The 19,131-nt window shown below is 33.6% G+C and overlaps 3 protein-coding genes across 5 annotated transcripts in view; 2 read left to right on the forward strand and 1 right to left on the reverse strand.

Moving 5' to 3' along the window:
- LOC143232488 (alanine aminotransferase 2-like) overlaps window positions 1-6,265 on the reverse strand; it is a 41,536-nt gene extending 35,271 nt beyond the window's left edge. The window contains exon 1 of one of the 3 annotated variants that reach the window (XM_076468032.1): window positions 6,034-6,265. In XM_076468032.1, the coding sequence (XP_076324147.1) occupies window positions 6,034-6,186 (153 nt within the window). In that variant the 5' untranslated portion in view covers window positions 6,187-6,265. The remainder of the gene's footprint in view (window positions 1-6,033) is intronic. The other 2 variants (XM_076468031.1, XM_076468033.1) reach the window with 2 other exon arrangements.
- Window positions 1-19,131, forward strand: part of LOC143232493 (spondin-1-like) — a 481,016-nt gene that overhangs the window by 254,703 nt on the left and 207,182 nt on the right. The gene's annotated exons all lie outside the window — the stretch shown is intronic.
- The window catches only part of LOC143232490 (phosphonoacetaldehyde hydrolase-like), a 41,918-nt gene continuing 41,064 nt past the window's right edge, over window positions 18,278-19,131 (forward strand). Inside the window, exon 1 of the mRNA XM_076468034.1 lies at window positions 18,278-18,530. Coding sequence (XP_076324149.1) covers window positions 18,377-18,530 — 154 coding nt within the window. The 5' untranslated portion in view covers window positions 18,278-18,376. The remainder of the gene's footprint in view (window positions 18,531-19,131) is intronic.

A 19,131-nucleotide genomic window follows, 5' to 3' on the forward strand; every position in this document is an offset into this window, starting at 1 on the left:
AAAGCTTTTAATAAAATGAATGAAAATAAACAGAAAATTATAATAATAAATTCAAAATACATATCCATAGAATAATAAATTTATTATTACTTTTATAGAACTTTCACTTACATGGCTAGAATTTCTGAAAGAAAAATCACAAGCTCAGAAAAATGAAAAAAAGACAACAAAAATAGAAGTTTACATTTAACAGTTTATATTATGAATATAACTCGAGATATTCCAATACATGTATCAGGTGTGGATTTAATATATCTGGAACTTCCAAAATCTTTTAAAAGGCTTATCAGAAAAAATATCCCTGTAGATTTGAAGGATAAGTTGGCTTATTGGATGATAAAAATGGATGGATGGATGAAAGCAGAAGTTTGTGTTAAATGGAATTATGTCAAACTAGATTAATGTCTTAAGTGGGATACCTCAATATCACTGTTAGAACCTTTGCTATATGATTCATATTAATGACAGAGATGAAGAAATAGTTAATAAATTGTTTATATTTGCTGATAATATTATGGTTTTGGTTGTTGCTGGCTGTGAGGAGGATACTGTTGTTTCAAAAAATATTTAGATTATGTGGTGAGTTGGATAAATAAATGTAGAATGGCTTTTAATTATAACACATGCAAAATAATGCAAGTGGGTTATCATAATTTAAATTGTAATCACACTTTTGTAGGAGTAACCTTTACTATGTTATAGAAGAAAACAACACTGACGTTTTTAATTGAACAGTGTCTTAACCCATTTAAGCAGCACACAGTTTCTAGTAGTAAGACATATAGGATTTTAGGCTGTATTTACTGAAATAGTGAATGCACAAAAACATCAGGGCAAGACACATAACTGGTCAATAATTAAACTGCAGAGACCCAGCTAAATATTACTGAAACCCCTCCCCAGTATTTGACTAATAATTTATTTTTTTTTGTACATTGAACTCACTTTACCAGCTCAAAGAAAAGGAAACAAAAGTTCTTTGGCAAATTCTAAACATTATACTGTGACTTCTAGTTATCCTATAATATGTATGTTTGCTATAAAAATGTGTATTTTGGTAATCATCTGAAATATTTTTATTTCTATACTTTTGATTTTATAGTATACAGCAAACAATGACATTTGTATATTGTATGTACATACAGTACCTTTTACTGTGCAAAATTATTTAATAATATATTAAAGCACTTTTATTGATTGTTAGACAATTTTTATTTATTTTTGTATGCTCTGATGTGATCAATACAAGTTTAAATAGTATAATTTGGCTCTAGACCTCATATGAAGTACTGTATTTAACCTTGGATCCTTAATTTGAAAAGGAGACTGAACTGTCAAAAAGGATACAAAAAAAGGTTACTATAATGATACATAGAATGCAAAGGTTGTCATGTTATTCTCACATGACAATAACTTGAGATCTCTGAAATTGTTTTGTCTGAAAAAATATATAGTGACAGCACCCAAGTTATAAAACATAAAAATGGAAGTTCCTTAAATTTACTTATAGACTCCACATTCTCACAACTTGACACTCCGAGTTTCAGTTTTTTCTTTCTGTTAACCAGAGGAACAGCATTTCTCTCTTTTCACCCTCAAGCTGGGCATTGATTAGAGGGTTTTATTCAAATTGTTTAAGATTATTAAGAAATTTGATGATGTTGATGCATCATTCTTTTTTTACACAGTCAGTAGTGAGAACAGTATGAAAAGGGAACATAAATATAAATGTTAGCAGAATATGAGTCATTTTCCATTAAAATAGTTGGTGGTTAGCTTATGGATTGGATTGCCTTCAATTATAAATAATGTAATAAATTTCTGAAACTTTTGAAGGAAGAACTTGATAAATATCAGGTTATCCTATAAGTAATGTCCAAAAATTTAATACAGAAAGTGCATAATCATTTCTGTCTTTGCAGAAGGCTTTAATACATAGTAGGATGTGTACAAAAATGTTCAGACAAATAAAAGAAACTAACCCAACTCCACTTTTTCAAATCATTAATCAAATACAATCTTATGAAGATGGATGTGGCTGAGGAGCACAATAGACATATAATGCTTTACGAGTTTAAAAAAGGCAACAGTGCTGCAGAAACTACACAAAATATTCAAGGTGTTTATGGTGTAGAGTCTCTCAATGCTAGAAAGATGTCAAAGGTGGTTTCAGAAGTTCAAATTAGGTGATTACAGCTCGAGTGATGCACCATATTCAGGTTGTCCTGTTGAGTTTTATGATGAGTTCCTGCTGGCTGCACTTGATGAAGATTCTGCTATAATAGTTGAAGAACTTGCACAGAAGCTTAATTAACCCATTCAACAGTTTGCTATGATCTGCAACAACTTGGAAAGGTATCAAAATTTGGAAAATGGGTCCCTCATAATTAGACATAAGCCAATCTCAGAGCAAAAGTGGACATTTGCACTTCTCTACACTCTCATGAACGTAACTCACCTGTGTTGGGCAGATTAGTGACTGGAGATGAAAAATGGATATCTTATAAAAATATTAAGCACCACAGACAATGACTCAGTGCAGGTAAACTGGCTAAAGTACAGCCCAAAATGGACCTCCACCCTTGGAAGTCTTGTTAAACATTTGTTGGTGTGATCCACTTTGAGTTGCTGCCACTCAATGTAATGATTACATCAGACTTCTATTGTCAACAGTTAGAGGGCTTGAATGTTGCACTGAAAGAAAAGGAGCCTGCTTTGCTCAATAATAAAGGTGTTGTGTTACACCAGGATAATTCATGGCCCATACAGTGAGGATCACATCTGCAAAGATTGAAGAGCTAGACTGGGAAAAACTTCCACATTCTCCTTATTCTCCAGACCTTGTCCCATCTGATTATCATCTGTTCCAAAGTCTGCAGAACTATCTTGATGGAAAAGAGCTTGGAACACATGAAGATGTCAAAACTACCCACTCTACATTCTTTTCCTCCAAACTCCAAGAATTTTATAGAAGTGGCAATATTCAGAAGCTTGTGAATCATTGGCAGGAAGTAATTAATAATAATGGAGCATACATTATTGGTTAAATAACATTAAAAGCATTTGAAATCCTTTTTCTTTTCCTGAACCTAAAATTGGACAATACTTAAGGGATGACCTGGTATATTCAAATGATTCAGGCTAGCTTTGAGCTTTTTTTTTTTTAACAGTTTAGTTCAATGGATGGGACTGCCTTAGTGGACCAACAGGCACCTTGTTGCCCTCAAACAGTATGTTCTGTACAGTGGCAGAATAAGCAGTTTAATGACCCCAGGGACAAAGAAATAATCATAGCCCATTTTTCAGAAGATAAGACCCCCAGGCATCATAGATTCTGCAACATTGTCCCATCAACCCTGTACTATTTCTGTATAATTTTCTTCTATGAAAAATGTAGTGTTTTCTACTTTAGAGGTGTGAATGTCAGAAACTTACACACATATTACCCTTCCACATTATATTCACATCACTACTGTCATTAACAATCAACTAATTCAATATAATGGTTACAGCAGCAGTTACAAAAAAACTTTCACTGAGCATACAGTGAATACTAGCTAGAAAACCAATGATAACATAATACTTCCTGATGCATGATGAATGTGCTAACATGATCATAAATAGATAATATACTAACATGTATTCCTTCTATTAACCATGTAGATGCATAAGTCTCCTCAACTGCTGACCTGAACAGCAGTATGATAGATACACATATGTGTGAACAGCTGCATTTAGCCTAGATTGGTTAGTGACTTTGTTTAATTGCTCAGAAACAGATTATATTGATGAGTAATTGAGCTATAGTTACCTTGTTTAATCTTATTTTTTTAATTGCATTTGACTTCCAAAAATGGATGTTTTTAAAAGTGAACCTGATAAATGTGTTTTATTTATTCTCATTTACACTTTGTAAAATATGTGTTGCAGACATACAATATTTTATGATAGCTTATTATAACTCTCAGTGTGCTCAGTTCCATCAATTATAATAATATAATTTAATATGCTTATTTCTATCATACATTTTAATTTCTGTTTTCTATAACTGAACCTGTATTTTATGTTTTCCTTACTTAATCTAGCAAGAAACAAAAGTTTTTCAAATTGATGTTTCCGTTTCATCCTTCTGTTGGGTTATTTGTCAGCTTTTACTTTCTTTTTAGTTCCAGAAAAAAACAATATTTTATCAACATTTAATATACTTACTACACCAATAAAACTGATTTGTGAATATTATTTACCAATCATAAATAATAATGAAAGAAATAAGATAGAGTGAGGATAACTGATATTTGATCCAGTATTATACTACAGTTTATGTACTAACTAAAGTTTAGACTCAACGTAAAAGTAAACACTTCACTGTTACTACATTATTTCACGCATTGGTAGTAAGTATAACTCATTCTGAATTTAGTATCTGACTTGACTCGAGTAGCAGCAGGTGTAGAAGTGACGGCTCAACTGCTTTGCTTCTACATAACTGTCGGGTGAACTAACCATAACCAATTAAGGTACGGTAAAATCACCAGCAAACCTACAGTATTACTGTCATTGCTAGTACTATGATTCATTGTTTATGGCATTAACTTATATTACAGTATGCTTATGTTAAATTTGGAATTATGAATACTTCCATTATACGGTAACTCTTAAAAAAATACGTCTTGAGAATGAAAGAAACGTTTAACAATACTGTACTACCACTATGTAATCTTGTGACGAACATGATCGTGCCTCATGTTTTAGTTTCATAACAACAGTAAACGTAAACATGCATTTCCTTTGAGAAAACTAACTTTTCCTCATTACGAAATTTTGGTACAATACGTGTTATTTTCCACTAACACGGTTAGTGTTTGGTTTGAATTTCACGCAAAGGAACATGAGGGCTATCTGCGCTAGTCGTCTCTAATTTAACAGCGTAAGACGAAAGGGAAGGCAGCTAGTAAAAACCACCCACCGCCAATTCTTGGGCTACTATTTTATCAACGAATAGTGGGATTTGCCGTAACATTATAACGCTCCCACGGCTGAAAGAGCGAGCATGTTTGGTGTGACGGGAATTCGAACCCGTCACCCTCGGATTACGGGTCGAGTGCCTTAACCATCCGGCCATTCCGGGCTCTTGGTGTTTGGCCTGTGGAATGGATTGCCTTTAAATATAGATAATGCAATAAATTTTTTAAAAGTTTAGAGGGAAATCTTGATAAATATTCAAATGATACATGCTAACTTTGAGTGTAGTTGTTTTTTCAAACAGTTTAAATTTAAATTCAAATATATGCAAGGTAATACATGTGGGTTATCATTATTTAAATTATAATCACACTTTTGTAGGAGTAACCTTTATTATGTTATAGAAGAAAACAACACTAATGTTTCAACTGAACAGTGTCTTAAGCCCCATCTAAGCAGCACACAATTTCTAGTAGTAAGACATATAGGATTTTAGGCTGTATTTACTGAAATAGTAAATGCAGGGCAGGGCATATAACTGGTCAATAATTAAACTGTGGGGGACCAAGCCAATTATTACTGAAACCCCTCCCCAGTATTTGATTAATTTTTTTTTTCTGTACATTGAACTCACTTTACCAGCTCAGAGGAAAGGAGACAAAAATTCTTAGGTAAATTTTAAATATTATACTGCAACTTCTAGTGTGTCATATAATATGTATATAGGTTAATATAATATTTGTTTTGATGCATAAACATTCCTCAGGACCCGTTTTCAGTACAACATGTTTTAAATTAATAGTGACGACCGTGATCTGAATGCGGTAGTTTTGTAGTGAAGCCTCACCCGTTGTACCTCTATACAACTATCGGGTAAACTAACTGTAACCAATGGAGTCCAATAATCTAGAATATCACGCAAAAGTAAAGATAATTAATGCATTTTAGTCCAATAGCAACAATAAAAGCAAATATGTATCTCCTTTTAATAAATATTGATATGATAGAAATATATTACACCGATTTATAACTGAAATTAACTCATAAAATTATTAAAAGGGCATGAAATACCTGTTCAATTTCACGCAAAATTTCATACGACCGAGTCAAGATTGGAGACGGCCAGGGAAATTCAAGTTTTGTTATATTTTGATTAACAGACTTCCTTGTTATCACCCTTTCAGTCATTTCCTCCGTTTTCCAATTCGATTTATCTTCTTGCATCTTAGTAGACGCCCTTTATTAACTTCAACCCATTTGCTCTTACGAAACGTTATGTAGTTCCACAATTCTCAGGGTATGAGCATGCGCTCACGTATTATCCATCTCAGCTGCATTAATCCTGCAGCAGAAGTGTTTGTAAAGAGTTGAAAACCTATCAAAGAGGCCTGATATTATCCACGATACTTATTTAAATACACTCGTGTAATTCATGTTACAGAACTTAAGCTAAATTTAAAAAAAGAACTATTAGAGGAACTCTAAATGTTTACTTTTCAGCAGATATTTGCAGACTTGGTGTAGGGAAATAACCAGTAATTTTCTTAAATCTATTACCTAGCACAGTTGAGTAGTCGTGATACTTTTAACACTTCCAGGGTTAATATCACTGCTTATGGATGTAACGTTCTGTACGTCAACAAATTCAGGTACCCGCCCTTTTACAGGATTTTGAACTGAAATAAATGTGGGGTGGATGCTGTGATAAATAATACAAAAATCCCAACTTTCAAACAATTTATTTACAACATAACATATTATATAATTTTTATTATTATTTCACCAAACGTTTTATTCAAGCTTTATTACAAACGTCTAATTTTAAACAGTGCTGCACATACCACATGACTCACTAAAATCTGTATGTTAATGTATTCTTTTAATATTTACTTTTAAATCAGGGCCTGGCATAGCTCAGCGCGTAAGGCGTGCGATTCGTAATCCAAGGGTTACGGGTTCGCGCCCGCATCGCGCCAAACATGTTCGCCCTCCTAGCCGTGGGGGCGTTATAATGTGACGGTCAATCCCACTATTCGTTGGTAAAAGAATAGCCCAAGAGTTGGCGGTGGGTGGTGATGACTAGCTGCCTTCCCACTAGTCTTACACTGCTAAATTGGGGACGGCTAGCACAGATAGCCCTCCAGTAGCTTTGTGCGAAATTAAAAAAAACAAAAAAACTTTTAAATTAAGAAATTATAATATTAAAGTTTGAATTATATTCTAAAATGTTATTCCAAACTTACTGACATAATTTTGAATGCAAGTCAACATACGCCATGACGTGGCCTTTGAACCCTTAACCGATGCAAAAGGGCTATATATCCATATTCTTAAGACATGGTACACGCTGTTTGTTTTCTTTTTCTGAATTTCGCGCAAAGCTACACGAGGGTTATCTGCGCTAGCCGTCCTTAATTCAGCAGTGTAAGACTAGAGGGAAGGCAGCTAGTTATCACCACTCACCCCAACTCTTGGGCTACTCTTTTACCAATTAATAGTGGGATTGACCGTAACATTATAACGCTCCCAAGGCTGAAAGGGCGAGCATGTTTGGTGCGAACGGGATTCGAACCCGCGACCCTCAGATTATGAGTGGTACACACTGTGCGAGGGTCATAATAACATTGTAGGAAAAGATAACAGCAAAGCTAGTGGCGGTAAGTGTGTTTTCTGTTATTCGCTTTTAACACTCATCACTTAATATTCTTATACAGTGTATTACGTGATTTGATTAAATGGTTGACAGTCACTGGTCGTAGAAGGTCTTACGAATCGAAATTGAAAGGTCACGGGTCAAAGAAGGAAGTGGGTATAATTCAAGAAAGAGCTCTTCATAGTAACCTTCTTGTGGTTTTTGGAGTAGAAATTTCAGCTAAGCTTATGTATTATTGCAATAGCAGCAGACTCTTTTTCACTGCATACCTCCATATTGAGTGTTAACCCTCACACTGTGAAATGAAATGAACCAGAAATGAAAAGAAAAAGTTTAATTGCACAGAAGATTAAAAGAAGGTCGATAAGAAATTTAATGAAAACCGAAACATCATCAATAAAAAAGGGAATGAAAGTTAAAATAGATGCAAGGAGAAAGGGACTTAATATTTAAAACAATATACAAAATCAAATCTGATAGAAAAACAAGTAGAGGAAACTATTGGAAATATACAGATGGATTATAAAAATAAGATAGAGGAAGAAGACACAGTATGATTATAACAACAAGACTGATAAGACAAAATAAATTCATAGAACATAAAATGAATTGGCAAATCCAAAGATCAAGCAGACCTTTTTCAGTATCTCTTAAGAATTCTAATTTAAAATACCAATGAGTATAAAACATGGAGTAAGAAAATCTATTTCATCCAAACTTGTTATCATAACTGCTGTTACATCTCTAACCGCGTGCGGCCTGATATGGCCAGGTGGGTTAAGGCGTTCGACTCGTAATCTGAGGGTTGCGGGTTCGAATCCCCGTCGCACCAAACATGCTCACCCTTTCAGCAGTGGGGTGTTATAATGTGACGGTCAATCTCACTCTTCGTTGGTAAAAGAGTAGCCCAAGAGTTGGATAGCTGTCTTCCCTCTAGTCTTACACTGCTAAATTCGGGACGGCTAGCGCAAATAGCCCTTGTGTAGCTTTGCGCGAAAATTCAAAATTCAAACAATTCATCTATAACCGCTTGACCGCCGATTACAGTTCCAGTATTTCGCTGGTCAGTTCAAGAATATCACCCAACTAATAAACTATCAGAATATCATGGAAAAATACATTGGAAATCATGTAAAGTTCTGTTCAAAATAATATCCAGAGTGAACAGTGGAATTGTGAGAAACAAGTTAGTAATCATGCCACCTGGTTAAACCAGCTTTAACAACATCATCAAGTAACTTTTCAGCTGAGAGACATAACAATGATAAAGCATTAATAGCAGCTTTATCCAACAGGTTTAGAGTGGCACACAAAGAATGAAGTATTTAAAACAGTGTACAGAGGGCAGAAGAGACCTTAGCAACAACTGCTGAATATTAAAAAAGTCTTACCTAATTATACATTATTATTATCTTACCTAGATGTTCCAGATGAAGTAATGTATTCATTGACAGGTTAGCAATTTATAAATTCTATAACAGTTGAGGGTATGAGAATTAGGCTGAAGCAAAGTAGGAACTTGTCCTTTATGATGCAGATAAACAACTGAAAGTTCTGTATGGAAGTTACACTACAACCACATTGAATATTAATAAAACATTCCTTTCCCCTACCCACCAACTGAGCAACAGTTTAAAATAACTCAAGATATTATTTGTACAACTAGGCAAAAGATGAAGAAAACAAACCATAGTTAAATAGGTGTTTCAATTATAAATTGGAAAAACATATTACCACGAACTGCAGAAAAAGCTTGTAGGGAATAATAACTACTCTCGAAGGATGTCATTAAAAGGAAAATGTTTTAAAAGTCAGAACCACGGCTATTACAACTGAGACTGTGAGAACTCAACAGCTCTAAATAAACTAAGGAGGCAATGCCCTAACCATTGTGTAAGAGCCCAACTCGATCAAAAGAAAAACAAAGAGCTAAATGAAAATTAGAAAACAGTTATTAGCTGAATTTATGGGGCAAAGCTCAGCTGAGAGTACTCAGTTTATTTAATGAATACTCCAGCTCATGGTTTCATTTACCATAAGCTTTGTAGCATATTGATCGACACTTGTTCTCCAACTACAATTGTTTGAACAGATTTATTAATAAAAGGTGGATTGGGTTAAGCACAAAGTTCCAACAAGAGGACAGATGGAGGTTACTGGAAATGTAGGAAGTTTCTCCACTCTCATGACGTGTGGGTGTTTGACATTAAGAAAAATTGCATACTGGGCACTGGCTTCTTGCGAAAAGATGAACGTAGGGTTAGGCTGGCTACAAATAGTACATAGTCTATAACTAGAAAACGCATGTGCACTACATGACAATTACAATATCACAAATTGAATAAGAAGGGTAATCATTGAAACTTCAAGAAAGAAAATACTTATGTCAAAATTTGTTAGAAATACGTTTACATCCAGTGACCGGAGCACAGTACAGTCAAAATTATACCAGTTGTTCCTGAAAGTTTAATGGCTGTAAAAAACTCTCGTGGATCTGAAGAATAAAGATGTAATAATTAGTCCCATGAACATGAAAAACAACTTAAATTTGAGTCAAGTCTGGATAGGACATTGCAAGATGTGAAGTTGTGTAAGTAGTACTTCCACATCAAAGTGGCCACCCGCTAGTACAGCTGTATGTCTCCGGATTTACAACGCTAAAATCAGGGGTTCGATTCTCCTCGGTGGGCTCCGCAGATAGCCCGATGTGGCTTTGCTATAAGAAAACACACACACACATTTATCCCCTACTAGTACAGCGGTAAAGTCTACGGATTCACAACGCTAATATCAGGCACATACAAACAAACATACTCAGTTACTTTATAACAAAACGTTGATGAAACAAATGATTTTTCTATAACTTCTATAGCATTTAATTTCACGCCGATCTTTTCCTTGACTCTAACTTTAATCTCTTGTGCTGCTTGTTTTAGTCTTCTGCTGTTTCCCGCTCATATCATACTATTTATACGTTTATAATTTAATAGTCTGTTCACTAAATTCTCTTTATCAATGAGTTACAAACGCGTCGTTTCCTTTTAAAGCTCTTATAATAAAAACTAAACAATAACAAAATATTCACTCACAAAATAAATTAATTAATAATGTTTAAGTAAACAGTCTTTTATATCATGACAAACAGTTTTCTCCGAATACAAAGTTCAAGAATGGGTCTATCATCACATCACATAAAAATGGTTATCATCATTTACTTGAATGTCAAGCAGATCATAAAGTGCTTCTTATGATAAGATCTTTAAAGTGAAGTAAACACGTAACGCAGTTTGGAGACTTTATAAGAAAGATTAAAAAATGATGTAAGAATGGAATTTACTAAGATGTTTTATTTATTTACTTTTTACGTTTTTTGTTAGTAGTAATCTTGTGAATTTCATGTTTTACCAGGATGTTAAGTATTATAATTTATGTAGGACGAGTCTCCGATTTGTTATGTTACGTACGTTACATATTACTATTCCAAATAACCAGAAACTTTACTGTTGTTATTTTGAATTAAGCACGAAGCTATACAATGGGCTATCTATGCTTTACCCACCACGGGTATCGAGACCCAGTTTTTAGTGTTGTAAGTCCGCTGGAGGCAACCGGAAATTTTAATTGAGAAGTTAATTAAATGTTAATATGTTTCATATTTATGAAATTTGCGAATAAGATTGATACACAGAATTTTCTTTTTCAACACATATATTTTGATGTAGGAGCGATAATAAAGTTTATAACAGTTGTTACAAATAATTTATGTAAAACAGTTTTACAAACTTACAGACAATACTGAATTTTATATCCGGTGTAGAATTGAATGTTTTATCGACGATCCAGATCCGCGACAAGCAAATTAATTCCAAGTTGATATTTTCACACTTCGCTTAAGCTAGCTAGCTCGGTTGTTCTAACGCCGTTTATAAGCTGACATTTACCGACGAAGATATTTAATGTCGTTATAGAAATACTGACGTCCGAAGTTAATTCACTGAAGTTAAACGAGTTGTAATGTTCGAAATCTATAAATGTTCCTTGTCAAATTCTGCAGTTTACCAAATAATAAGGGTTACCCACAGTTATAGCTTCTGAGGTTTATACAATACTGGATGCAGCTGACAAATAATATTAACCGTCTCTCGACATCTTTTTATGCCTTGCTTTTATATATTCACGCGAGATTCTCAAATGACCAGCAATGTTCGAAAACACGTAAACCACATGTTCTTGATTCTTCCTCTCGAGAATCTTCTACAAATTTAGAGAACAGATGGGGCTTGCATAATACACACCCAACAATTTACGCCACATGCATTAAACTGACACACGCATAGGTATTAAAATAAACGTATTGCAGTAAATCTGTTACACAAGGAATCCTCAAAATTGAACAGTATTTTACATAGAACATACTAATTTTTAGACATAAACAAAATAAAATCAGCCGAGGAATATAAAATGCCTGATTACTAAAAGTTACATTTATGGAACATCGTCAATTTAATTAAATTCTAAAAAAATCTTTATGTTTTTGAAAAGAGTAGCTTCACATTTTAATTAATCTAGTGTCTTACGAACAATAACACCAATATCTTCTTATATTTTTTTTCAGGTCAGCTAATCCTGCAAAAGTAGAAGATCTATATGTCTTTCTTATATCATATTATATTTATACAAAATATTGCTTATATGGGTTTGCCATCTTTAAGCAATTTAAATAACCAATTTATTGTAAAATATGCGGTCTAACGCTGGCTGGTCGATAAGTTTCAGAACCATAATGTTAAAATTCGTGGTTCAATTCCCATCTAGTAGACGCTGCAGATAGTTAATGGTGTATCTTTGTGCTAAAACCAAGTTAAACATGCAAAAAGTATAAAAAATATTCATAGTATATTAATGAGAGTATAGTGAAACTTTGAAATATGAAGCTTAAATGAATGTAATAAAGAATGAAATTAAAACCTAAAGTTACATATGTAAAAACGGTTGGTATGGATAGAAAAAGCGTTATGTAGAGGAGCGAACAACGTGAACCTGACGATGACCGAAGAAGGTCGAAACGTTGTTCACTCCTTTACATAGTACTTTCTCTGTCCATACCAGCCGTTTTTACATATATAATTTTCTCTACAAGTGGGTTTTCTCGTCATCACGGATTAAAGCTTAGTATATTTGTAGATAAACGAATAACTTTAATTGTAGTACTTAGGTATCCTGATTTCCGACAGAAACTTGTAAGTATCTATAATGAACAATAGATGAAGAAATTTTAAATAGAGAATAAAAAGAACATTTATAGGAAAACAAAAGTGCAGAATGGGTTATCAGTTGTATCCGCTGCGGGAAATCAAATCCGGGATTTTAGCCATGTAATCCGTTAACTTATCGATATTCCACTGGGGACAAAACACAATTACTTGGTCGACTTAAAGTTCTGTTATATGTCTTCTGGCTACTAAGGCAGAAAGAAATTAGATCTACGTGAGGTGAGGACAGTAACAGAAATCATAATGATGTCAGATTTTTCAAGTTAAACAAAATGAAAATGTCCCAATTAAAAAAGAAATCGTAGAGATCATAAACTGGCCAACAACAAGACCTTTTGTGAATTTCATAAATTATTTTGGGGACATCTTAGGAAACTGTATATATCAATGTCGTAACTCGCCTGATGATGTTTGCAAGAAATGGAACATAATCCTACATAATGTCGTAAAATATCTAATGTGAAATATGTCTGGCAGATTCAGAGAATGTGCTAATGCCAATGCTGAGAAGTAGAGGAATTCTCGATATCATGTATCTCTTTTTTTTTTTCCACCAAAGGTTAATTTTTCAAACGCGTTAAATTAGTTAGATCTCACTTTGACTACCTCGAATCTGTATATGTTTTACAAGTTGTAATCTGTAGTGATGCATTATTACTGACTTCACTCAGTGATTGTATAATGTGAATAAGCAGCGTTCCGAAAATACACTCTAATTTTAATTCTATTTCTAATGTGTTTGAAAAACAATCATATTTTAAAAAAACTGTTTCATAATTTTTTGGAGCAGCCTAGTGTGTAGATCAGTAATGAAGCAAATGTTATTGTTCAGAACCATAACATTTTTATTAGTTTAAAATAAAATAAAACACGTGAACAATATTTTATTTTAGGTAGTCTAGTTGAATATATTTAACATTTTATAGACTAAAAAAAGAACAAAAGTGAACAAAAAGGATGTGTCAGGTCTTACCATAAGTAATGTCCGAAATTTAATACAGAAAGTGCATAATCATTTCTGTCTTTGTAGAAGGATTTAGTGACTAAAATGTGTTGTAGGACATGTATACAAATGTTCAGAGAAATAAAAGAACCTAACCCAACTCCACTATTTCAAATAATTAATCAAATAAACCCTTATGAAAATGGATGTGTCTGAGGAGCACATTAGGCTTATAATGCTTAATGAGTTTACAAAAGGCAATAGTGCAGCAGAAAGCACACGACACAATCAAGGTGTTTATGGTGCGGAGTCTCTCAATGAAATAAAATGTCGAAGGTAGTTTCAGAAGTTCAGATCAGGTGATTATAGCTTAAGTGATGCGCCAAATTCAGATCGTCTTGTTGAATATAATGATGACTTGCTGCTGGCTGCATTTGATGAAGACTGTGCTGTAACAGTTAAAGAACTATCACAGAACCTTATTTAAACCCATTAGACGGTTCACCGTTATCTGTAACAGCTTGGAAAGGTATCACAACGTGGAAACTGGGTTCCCCATGAGTTGACATAAGCCAGCCTTAGAGCAAGAGTAGACATTTCTACTTCTATGCACTCGCGTGAGCTTAATTTACCTTTTTGGAGAAGTTAGTGACTCCAAATGAAAAAGGGATATTTTATAAAAATGTTAAGCGTCACAGCGCAGGCAAACTGGCCTAAAATGTACCTCCACCCTAGGAAAGTCTTGTTAAACGTTTGGTGAGATATTGTTAGTGTGATCCACTTTAAGTTGCTGCCACTCAATGTAACAATTGCATCAGACTTCTATTGTCAACAGTTAGAGCGCTTGAATGTTGCACTGAAAGAAAAGGGGCCTTTTTTGATCAATAGTAAAGGTGTTGTATTACACCAAGATAATTGACGGCCCCACACAGTAAGGATCACATCTGCAGAGATTGAAGAGCTAGACTGGGAAGAACTTCCACATCTTTCTTATTCTCCAGATCTTGCCCCATCTGATTATAATCTATTCCGAAGTTTGCAAAACTATCTTGGTGGAAAAGAGCTTGGAACACATGAAGATGGAAAAACTACCCTCTCTACATTCTTTTTATCTAAACGCCAATAATTTTATAGAAGTGGCATTCAGAAGCTTGTGAATCGCTGGCAAGAAGTAATTAATAATAATGGAGCATACATTATTGATTAAATAACATTAAAAACGTTTGAAATCCTTTTTCTGAACTTAAAATCGGACATTACTTAAGGGATGACCTGATAGTTGCTTATTTGCTGTTGTGGCGTAGAGGGAGAAGAGACAATACAGGTTTTCAAAATTTATAAATTTAACTTAATTTAAGGTTTCAATAAGTTATCTTTTTGGAAATATTTCCTGGATTGATTAGTGTTGTTAACTTGAAATATGGTAGTATTAAAAGTCAGTGTAAACATAGATCTGAGTTTTCTTAGATACATTAATTTTTCTGTTAGAGCTATTATACTGTGTAGCAGTTGCAATGCATTTATCTTGAAGAAATTAAATGGCATATGCAAAGTATCACTTCAAATTTTGTTTCAACCAAAATGTAACATTGCTATTTAACTGACTTTGTTGTTGTTTTATAAAAGTGTGTATCAAATTTATTAAGGCTATGGTGGCTCAGCGAAAAGCTTAAAAGGTCATAAAATGAATGTTTGGGATTCAATCCAAATTATGCGCTAATGATAACAAATAAATAAATATACATAAAACATTAATTGTTTATTTGATAGTTAGCACAAAGGTACATCACAAGCTATTTGTGCCGTGCCCAACACGGGTATCAAAAGCCAGTTTTTAGCGTCGTAAACCTTCATACTTACTGTTGAGCCGCTGGAAAGAAAGAAAAAAACATAAAACAAAAGGCACCATTTTAAAGCAGAAATAAAATTAATAAAAACAATGTATAGTTTGAATTTCAATATATTTACTTGCGCTTAGTAATGTTGCTCTCACCCAGTAGGAGAGCGCTAAGTCTTCGGATTTATAATGCTGTGATCAAAGGGTTTGATTCATTTTATTGGACATACCACGTACCCCGGTGTGTCTTTGCTATAAGAAAACACACAGTAAAGTTGTTTTATTGAGGTTTAGAAATATTTTCCACATAATTAATAAATATATGAAATAAACTTTTCTCAGTTCATTCTTAACTTGATTCTATACACTATTGAATATCTCACTAATTCTATTATTATTCTCATAGTGGTACAGTGGTATATCTGTGGGTGTAGGACACCAGAAACCTGATTTAATGACCTACGATGGGCGGAGCACAGATAGTCCATTGTGTATATTTGTGACTGACTTCAAAACAAACTTTTAAGTAAAAAAAAATAATATGTTTTTCACATGTCTAAGTAGTAGTGGATGTTATCCAAATAAAGTTTACATTTTTTTTATACAGTGATTATGATATTTCAAAAGATATCATCATCAGTGTTTTAAATAAATTTTTATTAGTTTGAGAAAGCAATTTTATAATGATTCCATTCAATACGCAGCCCTCTATTGGCACAGCGAGATGTTTGCGGATTCACAGCGCGAGAAACCAGTTTTCGTTTTTTCAACCTGTGACGGGTAGAGCACATAGAAGTCATTGTGTAGCTTTGTGTTAATTCCAAGCAAACAAAAGAATTCAATATGCGTATATTACATGTCTGCATATTTTACATAAAGATTTAAGGGTCAAACGCAAAAACACAAACTAACGTGGCTGGGGTTTAGTTTAGAGAGAGAGAAATCAGAAGAGTTCTCTCTGCAACTGGGGTGTTCAGGAACGTTGTGGTTCCTCTTCGTCCCCTTACATGAGAAATGTTTTAAAATACCCGTGGAATTTTTACTTTATTTTTACCATTTCAAAAATGGAGTGGGGGTATTTGTGAGTGAGAGGAAGGACGGGAGAACTGGACGAGAGCAGCGAAAGTGAAGTGAGCCAGGCCTTGGCTCGAGGACGGAGTACACTGGCGGCTGGCGAATTGATTTTAAAATTTACTATGATTGATTAGATACCCTGTGACTAGGTAAATGGCCCTTTCTTAAGGGTCAATGTAACTCAGTAGCTTTATATTTTGGACTCATAATCGGATGATTACGAGGTAAAGGCTAGTTCATATATGTTCATTGAGTGAGATTTATATCAGTTTATCCAGCTGTTATATAGAGCAGTGCTTCTCGACCTTTTCAATTATCAGTCACCTTTATAAGTTTTCATAACAACTACAACTAGAATAAATAACAATAACTATGACCTTTTTGGTATTGAATTTGTTGTATAATTGATGATACTTATTCATTGTACCATTCATATTCACCCTGATTCTGATTTCATTTACCTACTGGGTGAACCCCTTTCAAGAACCATTCTTAACCAATTGTGTCATTTGAAATCAAGCTCGAAAGTGCCGTCCATAGTATTAAAAGGTTGTACTTTTATTTATGACAAAGCTACTAGACTGTCGGAAACTATTCGTAAGTTTGAACTACTGATGATGAGATGTAGTAAAGGATTGACTGTCACTGTTATAACGCACATACAGTTCAAAATATCCCTACTATTATGCGTATTTTTATATGAATATAAATATATATATATAACAAAATTTAATATATTCAATAAAAGTGTCGAATCCCATTATATTATACACAGATTAAATATATCTAATATATGCAATCGATTTCTGGGAGATGATGTATTCATAAATAATATTTCGAAGTTTATTTAGCAAAGAATTGGAATTTAAAATATCATGTCTGGAGTGAGAAATACCAGAACTATGCCAAAAATTTATGATCATTTAATGAGTTTCACTTAATTTCATGATAAAACTAGTCAGAACATATCCTTTCATCGTTCCTGTTTTAAAAGTATGTGTTTATTTTTGTAAGAGGGTTTGCTGTTATTTGTGATTAAGCACAAAACTACACAATAGGCTGTCTGTGCTTTGCCCACTACGGGTATTGAAACGCCTATTCTAGTGTTGTAAGTCCGCTGATTTGAAGCTGTGCTACTGGGGGGCTCGTAAGAAGAAATTTGTAGCTATTACCACAGACTAGATAAAACACACACAAAACCTCATGTATTTGATAAGTTTACCTTGATATACCTCTCTCTATATATATATATATTAATTTTCCCGATTTTTTATAAACGTTATTATTAAACCAAGATAAAATAAATATAATTACTCCATTAAAATTTCATTTATACCTCGCTAAATTTTACACGGAAAAACAAAATTCAATATATTCGATAAAACAGTTAAATTTCATATGTATAGAAAATAAATTTAGTATATATATAATAGATTCAGCCTTTTTATCGAATATAATGAATCTCGTTAAATTATATATAGAGAATAATTAATTTATTACAATTTAATAGATTAACCCTCTGATAAATCATACCCACTATCTTTAACGAGAAGTACGCATGTAGCTACAAAACAGGAGTGACGAGAAGTTGTTTATGCACTCATTCTGTCTCGAAGTTAAGTGAAACGATCGAAATGAATATAAATTTCTGGTATAGTTTATTTTCTCAGTCCAGACGTGGTTTTCTGAGCCCCACTTCAGTGCTAAATAAACTTCGAAACATCTCGTCAGGAGTAGTTTCTCTTGGAAATCATTGTAATAGTATGCAAGGCCCAGGTATTATACCAGGTAAATACGTAACTTGCAAAGTTAAGTTCTGTATTTAAATTCTGTTATAAATACAAATATTAACACCAGATATAATGTTACAAGCTCGAACTTATTATCTCAATACCTGTAATAAGAATAATAACATTTTAATTGAAAAGGTTGTTCTTATTTTACTGGTACCGGCATGGCCAGCTATTTAAGATTCAAGGGTCGCGGTTTCAAATCCCCTTCACACCAAACATGCTCGCCCTTTCAACCGTAGGGGCATTATAATATTACAATAAATCCCACTATTCGATGGTAAAATAGTAGTCCAAGAGTTGGCGATGGGTGGTGATGACTAGCTGCCTTTCCTCTTGTCTTACATTGCTAAATTAAGGACGGCTAGCGCAGATAGCCCTCGTGTAGCTTTGCGCGAAATTCAAAACAAACTTATTTTACTGTTGTGTAAATTGGAGGAAGAGGTCTCGATGTACCTGAACCTCCTGGGTATAAAAATTGTATAAACCCAAATATCAGAGAGAGAGTTGTGTAAACTGATTTATGGTAATTAAAATTAATACTTGTTGAATACCTTAAAAATAATTTAATATTAAAATACAGAAGTAAAGGCCTTATA

The sequence above is a fragment of the Tachypleus tridentatus genome, chromosome 11, assembly GCF_004210375.1.
Source record: "Tachypleus tridentatus isolate NWPU-2018 chromosome 11, ASM421037v1, whole genome shotgun sequence".
Lineage (NCBI taxonomy): Eukaryota > Metazoa > Arthropoda > Merostomata > Xiphosura > Limulidae > Tachypleus > Tachypleus tridentatus.